General features: G+C 49.4%; 1 protein-coding gene across 1 annotated transcript in view; it reads right to left on the reverse strand.

Annotated features, from left to right (window-relative positions):
• myt1lb (myelin transcription factor 1-like, b) overlaps nucleotides 1-7500 on the reverse strand; it is a 143474-nt gene that overhangs the window by 18363 nt on the left and 117611 nt on the right. Inside the window, exons 5-9 of the mRNA XM_030357116.1 lie at nucleotides 5615-5705; nucleotides 3927-4037; nucleotides 2470-2648; nucleotides 1780-1875; nucleotides 1499-1689 (exon numbers count right to left, since the gene is read on the reverse strand). Coding sequence (XP_030212976.1) covers nucleotides 1499-1689; nucleotides 1780-1875; nucleotides 2470-2648; nucleotides 3927-4037; nucleotides 5615-5705 — 668 coding nt within the window. The remainder of the gene's footprint in view (nucleotides 1-1498; nucleotides 1690-1779; nucleotides 1876-2469; nucleotides 2649-3926; nucleotides 4038-5614; nucleotides 5706-7500) is intronic.

The following is a 7500-nucleotide window of genomic DNA, read 5'->3' on the forward strand; positions in this document are numbered from 1 at the left end:
AGCAGGATGTGAGGTGTGAGATGAAAGCAGAAGGGAAAGGCATGGAGGAGACGGAAGAGGAGAGGAAGAAGGAGATAGGAGAGGAGAAGTGAAGCTGTGAAGTCTTCCTCTCCTTGCCCCGAGATCGTCCTACCTCTCTCCCGCCCCCCCCCCCCCCCCCGAGCTCAGGAAGGACACAGACGGAAGTTCCCCCACACACACACCCCCACACTCACACACACTCCCACACACTCAAACTCCCACACACTCAAACTCCCACACACACACACACACACACACACACACACACACACACACACACACACACACACACACACACACACACACACACACACACACACACACACACACACACACACACACACCATATCTTCTCTGCTGCCCCTTTCCTCTCCACATCTCTTCCCCACTTCTCCGCTCTCCTGCCACAAATTGACATTCAGAAACCCAGTGGCAAATAGCCTCTCCCTCCCACTTTCCCTCTTTCTTCTCTCCCTCTCCTTCTCCATCTCTATTTTTGTTCTGTCTCTCTATTCCTTCTCTGCACTTGCTTGTGTTTTCTGCCACTCTATGCAGTGAACAAACTGCATTAAGCTCTTTACGTGCGTCTCTCTCTCTCTCTCTCTCTCTCTCTCTCTCTCTCTCTCTCTCTCTCTCTCTCTCTCTCTCTCTCTCTCCAAATTCTATGTCTCTCTCCCTCCCTCTCTCTCTCAGGCCCCCAGTGTGAATGGCTGGCGGTGGGAGCCCATAATGCACAGCGTCACCTTATCTCCCTCTAAACGACACGCGGGGATCACGGTGTGTCACACGCAGCGCCGTCCCCGCGCCTATCTGATCCCCCCTTCCCGCCAAAACGAACGCCACCCCACCGAGGACCCAGTGGCAGTGTCACACATACACCTTGCGCTGTAAAGGAATGTGTGTGTGTGTGTGTGTGTGTGTGTGTGTGTGTATGTGTGTGTGTGTGTGTGTGTTTGTGTGTGTGTGTGTGTGTGCTTGTGGGTGTGTGTGTGTGTGTGCATTCATCTGTGTGTGAGTCCCTTTTGTTGTCAGTCCTCTCTACCAGAATCCATTTAACGACTGAATAAATCAAAGCAGTCTGATAAACTTTGACGGTGAATTGTTTCTTTTCCTTTCGACCGTTGCTCGTCTAGGCAGGACTAGAGTTTATCTGCAGGTTATTAACCACCCTACTGACGTTGATAAAAAAACATACAAACCTTTGAACATTTAAAATAATCCCCCCCCAGATAGGGATATCCTGATCCCAACAATAAAAAAAATACCCTATACCCCCCCCCCGAAAAATAAAGAAAAATAAACTTAGATATTCAACTCACACTATGAGCATCAGGCAAATATTCATACGTATTCCACCTGCACACATTTAAATACAGATGGAGCAACGCCCAGCAAGGCAGCCCATTAAACCACTCCCACTCCTTCTCATGCACCCCCAGCCCCACCCCCACCCCCAGCGCTCCCTCTCCATCCCTACCTGCGAGCAGAGGTCCTGGGGCTTGGCGGGGCCCAGGCCATGGGGCATCTCCCGGCAGCGAGTGGACAGGTTGAGGATGGCGGTGGCAGCCATGTGCGCGGCCTCCATGTCATGGGAGTAGTCGAAGCTGCTCTTGCTGCAGGTGCTGCTAGCGCTGCTGCCTCCTCCTCCTCCTCCTCCACCTCCTCCTCCTCCTCCTCCTCCTCCTCCTCCTCCTCCGACGCCTCCTATTCCCCCTCCTCCTCCTCCTACTCCTCCTCCTAGCCCCAGGATACCCCCACCGCCTCCACAGCTCAGGATGCTGCTGTTGCTGCTGCTGGGGGCGTAGGTGCTGGTGGTGCTGCTAGCAGAGCTGGAGTTCTTGCAGTAGCGCTTGGCTGTGATTGGGTGGGGGAGAGTGGTGCACAGGGGGAAGGGGGGGGGGGTGTAATTGATTAGTACCCAACAGCAGAAGTACAACTAATGAGTCGGATCAGACTCGGATCAGGTTGGTGGAGAGAAGGGCTAAAAGCTAAATAAAGTTTTGGCTTTATGGGCATAGAACTTTCCTCTACTGATTTTTGTTTTCACAAGGGGTCTGGCTACTGTCAGTTAATTCAGACGGAGTTTTAATGGAAATGCATGAGGGCTGCACATAACCACTGTACATTTTCAGAACAATAACTTAAGTTTGTAAAATGGGACATAATGAAGGCCAAATACCAATGACAAGTTAACAGAGCCCAAAATGATGAGGGCTTTATTTGACAGTGTGAAAAATGAAATCATAAAATCCTTCCCAGATGCCATCTTTTGCAATCACTGAAGATATAAGCAGCATTTTTTTTTATTAAAATCTTGACAAATGACTTAAAACTATGAACAAATTAGCAAAATCAATCCATTATCAAAACTGTATCTACATCCCAATCCATAATGATGAATAATGGTTCTCAGAGTCATAGCCAAAAACACCAATCAGGCCCCCGTACCGTCATAGCCCTTTGGCGAGGAGTCCCGGTGACCGTGGACCTTGGGCGCGATGGCCCGCTTGCCGTACACGTGCTGCCCGCCTCCTCCGCCTCCTCCGCCCTCGAAGGCGCTGTAGTCAAAGCTGGTCTTGGAGTACTTCTCCAGCTCCTTGGCCAGGTTGGATCGGGGCGTGCTGCTGCTAGGGGGGAGAGACACCGTTCTGGTCAGCATCCTGAGGAGACTCTTAGTCCCTTGCTCATATTCGGGAAAGCCATGATTTCTTCTCCTTTTCTAATTGTTTTTTAAATAATGTTATGCATGGTAAGCAAGCCGAAATGGGATCTACCTCACAATCACATGTAGTTTTCTATCTCTAACATACAAAACTGCTGCTGATCAACCAATGACACTAAAGGAAACGAGGTGGGGAGGGGGGGTTGGGGCGAGTGGGATGAGGCGGAGGGGGAAGGGGAGGGGGGTTTTTTAGGGGGATGATTGATGAAGCAGGGCTGGTTGAAAGGGGGGTAGGGGGCGGGGCCTTTCTTACCTATGTCAGAGACTGCTATCATTGCAACATGAATGTTGGCATGCGGTTAATAAAATGATTATGAAGAAGGATGTCTGTGAGGTCGTGGGTGGTGGGCTAGGGGGTTTAATTCTATACAGGCCACCGTGGTATGGATCCATTGCACCTTCAGGCAACCCCAATCAGGGCGCTAGCCAGGGTTCGGAAAATAGCAAGGTTCGGGCGCGGGGGGGGTGCTAGGCTCACGCACACACCAACAGATGTCCCACACGGCGGACACAAAGGAACAAGCCTCAACTGAATTAAGCATTTACTCATCTCGGAGAAGTTCTCATCCACAGATTTTGCATGCAATTGTATTTAGTTTCTAATTATTATTTTTTATCTCCAGAAAAGTGACAGAAGTCTGAGCCTCAGTGACGTCATAGCTGGCTGCAGGCAGGCCCCAATGGACATGTACGATTGCTTCCACTGGTTTAAACGAAACACAGGCTTCTATTTGTTCCTTGATGATATTGGTAAAACCCAATGCAGCATGTGATACATCTCGTTGTATTGGCCGTGTATTGGCCGGACACAGGAGATCACAAAACCAAGACAAAGAAAATATTGAATCCTGGTGAAAAACAGGGGAGAACAGCCAAACAACACCCTCACATTTTGAAAATACAACAACTTTTATGATACAACAAATGAATCCATCCAGTTACGAAATAAAAGACAATCTTCCAGTAATAAGAGGAACAAACAAGGCCTTGGTATGTTGATCATGATTCACCACCAATGAAGAAGAAAACAGATTTGCCATGGAAGCAAAGGAACAGAGCGGGAACCTGTGTCTTTCAAACATCTGCTTTTCCTCATACAAACAGTTTGCTTGTTGATATTAGCGGGCGGTTTCATGCAATAATGCGGTGGTGGAGTGCAGGTGCGAGGTCGGAACCAAGGTACCTTAGGACTCGGTCTGAGGACTGGTTGGACTTGGGGCCTCCGTCACAGCTCTGATGTTTCTCCTGGGCTTTGGCTAGTTTTTCCGCGGCAGCGATCGGGCATCCCGACAGACTGAAAGCACACCAGAGAGGAGAATCAGGACCGGTCAAAACGGAGGGCACCAGTCAGGTGATTCGACTGATTTAGGGGGTGGACTGTAATGCTTACTTGGCACACTATCTGTTTGAAGTGTGCCATGTTACAAAATGCCAGAACCTTCTCTGGGTAGAAAAAGTCTCTCTGGTTCAAATGGGAAAACTATTGTTTTTCAAAAGACACTTGACCCAAAGCACCTCACTGGGAGTAGCTGATTTGGCTGTGTGGTGTATTGATATATAGATGCATGTAAATCGTTTTCACCATCATAAACATGCACATTTACATTTCTAAATGAATGTAAAACATTCACTTACATGACTTTCTTACTTCACATTAACCCATACATGCACACATACAATTAAACAAATACAATCCGCAGGCAAACATTGTAAGAATAAGACTGAATTAACTAACTGTAGGAAACACCACTACCGTCATTGAGAATGTTGGAAACACGATGTCAGAATTATGTCAAAAGATACTACGGAAATACAGTCTCCTGCTCTCTCCAACTTTGTGTGCCAGGTCTTAGCAAACATTTTGGACAATAGCCCCAAGCCAATGCACAGCATGTTCCTAAATAACTGCCAGGAATATCTTAATGTCTATAAATGTGCTGTGTAAGGGAAAATAAATAACACATTATATATATATAAAAACTCCTCGGTATTTCAGACAGTTTATATAATCGACTGAGGCTGGCAAGCCATAATCTAGGATTTGTATGCCGAGTAGCAGCCTCTATATGATTATTTTGCCGAGCCCTGCTGGCGCGCGCTTGGCGGCGGCGTGTAGCACGCGGCGTCGAAGGCATTCCAGTCCTCACAGGTCGACGCGCTGCTGTCAACGCGGCGGAGTGGCAGAGAGGTGCTAATGGCTGCCGCTATGCCCCTGACTCCCGGAGCATCTGCTGCGGGTGACACTCCTCCTTCACAGTCACCTCGCCCCTGTCTGACAGCAGCGCTGGCAGCAGCAGCTAGCAGCTAGCACCACGCTGCTATTTTGGTCGTTGTCGGTCGACGTCCCCCCCTCTCCTTCCCCTCTCCTCCTCCCATTTCCGACTACACCTGATTGATACCGTGGTTCCCCCCCCCCCACGACCGAGTTAGTTATATTATTATAACTAGTTCTATGATTATGTGATACAAAGAGGATTCTGTGGCGGTAGTGAGGCACGGTGGGGCATGTTCCTTTTAATAGGGAACCTTGGCGAAGGAACAGGAACACGGATAGTGAAGTTGACGACGGTGTGCTTTGTCTCGCTCATGATCTGTGATTGTTGAAATATGTATTGCCATCAAAACCAAACCGACAATCACCATTGGAACAACACACGAGAAACATGCAACAAATGAAACAAATAAAGACACAATCAGGCAACTTTATTGGACAAATCGGAATGATAATCCAAGCATGTTGGTTCCTCCAAAAAAAAAAAAAAAAAAAAAACACGTAAAACCAAAGAAATAAAAAAAGAGACAACAAAGGAATCAAAATGCTGCAGTCGACGGCCGAGTTTTCCTCCCAGACGGGACTGGGCCTCCACTCACCTTCGGTGGGAGTTTCTGTTGCTATTGACATGTCCGCGTCCCGTGCATCCGGGCGTGGGACACTTTAGCACATTCTCATACATAGCCAGAACTTGTGGCGCAGGCGGGAAACAAGGGAGTGAGAGACAGGGAAGGTTAGCAAGCCCCCACCACACAACCACACGTGAGCTCTATTAGTATGTGAAGCAGTTTGGCATTATAAACATCATTAGGAAATGAGCCAGTGTAAACCCAAATGACCTTTTCTTCATTTTAATGAACAGCAGTCTGAAAGGGCGAGCGAGGTGTCCCCCTCCACCGCACGGCTCCCACTTACCCGGCCCCTTCAAATTAGTATTCATGGGAACGCGGACGGTCATGAATAAAAGAAAGTCATTTAAGTCCAACACGACATAACCCAGCGAGAGACAGCAAGACGCTGTACATTTCCCCCCCTCCCAAACATGCAGAGAACAGAGTAGCGAGCGGCAGGCGATCATGCAAAAAACCCAGCTTCCCCCTAATCAATAGTGGTGGGCAGTGGTGGTGGTGGTGGTGGTGGTGCTGGTAGCAGCAGCCTTCTCCCTGATAGCGAAGGCTCTGTTATCATTTGGACGTTGTTAGGAGCGGGGAAGCCCAGCCTTCAATAGCATTTACCATTAAAACAGTCCATAACTGTCTGCAGTCCCCCCGGCAACCGGCCAATTAGATTAATGATCTACGGACGTCCGAGAGGACCTGTCGAAGCGGCACGGGCTGGGGGGGCTAGTGGGGAGGGGGGAGAGGGTCGTCTGGGTGTCGCCGGTGCGCGATGGGGTTCAGAGCTCCCGGGGCGTCAGCTCCATCATTATCACCCCCTTAAACTCTAACCCCCCCCCCGCACCCCCCCTCTCCCCCCGTCCCTCCTCGTCATCCTCCCTTCATGACATGCTAATTAGTGTTGGGTGCAGGTAATTGGACAAGGCGCGTCACCCCCAACGTGCCGGGAGGCCCTGCATTATGTATATCTCCCTCCAGTTTTTTTCCCTTCTTTTTCTTAACCTACACACACACACACACACACACACACACACACACACACACACACACTGCACGCTTTCTTTCACCACGGCGACAGCTGGAATTGCCCCCGAAGCCGCCTGATTGGGTCAGGGAGGGTTGATGGGGGCGGAGCCTAGCCTCTTCCCGCCAAGTCCATACACATATATATATATATATATTTATTTTTATGTTGCATGGCGCTACGGGGCCCCACGAGCAGAAGAAAGCGAAAGACGAAAAGCACTGCAGCTGGAAAGGAAGTGGCGACTGCAGAGTGCGACAGTGTATAACATCCACCCCCCTCACACCCCACCCACCGCCCCCACCCGCCCCACGCAGGAAGGTAAACCGCTTTTAGAGGCAGAAAACAAAGCTCCGGGCGAGGCCTGATCCAATATTTGATTTCCAGGCGAGGAGAGGAGGGTGAACCGAGCAAACGCAGAAGGGAATTAATGAATTAATGAGACATAATTTAATCGCCATTCTTCACATTTCCCAGGGAACGGAGCGCTCTCGCCGCACTGTGTGATTTTCCAAATGAAATGAAGCCGTTGCATTAATAATACATTGTCCACTCAGCTCGGCAAACGTGTTAATAGGCGGACAAGGTTTTTTCTCTTCTTCTTGGTCTTTTTTTTTTTCAACCCCACTGCTGAATCTGCCCCCAGGCGCTCGGATGCGAGACATACACATACACATGCACACACACACACACACACACACACACATACACACACAGCACCTCATCCGCCCCATAACATTGCGAGGAGGGCGGTTGTGTGGGTCTGCTCGCCGGTATTGACCACATATTGACAGCACACATCTGGTGGCTGTCTGCTACTTGGTTGATACTGAATTTCTAAGCA

This window comes from Gadus morhua, chromosome 5 (genome assembly GCF_902167405.1).
Source record: "Gadus morhua chromosome 5, gadMor3.0, whole genome shotgun sequence".
In the NCBI taxonomy this organism is placed as follows: Eukaryota; Metazoa; Chordata; class Actinopteri; order Gadiformes; family Gadidae; genus Gadus; species Gadus morhua.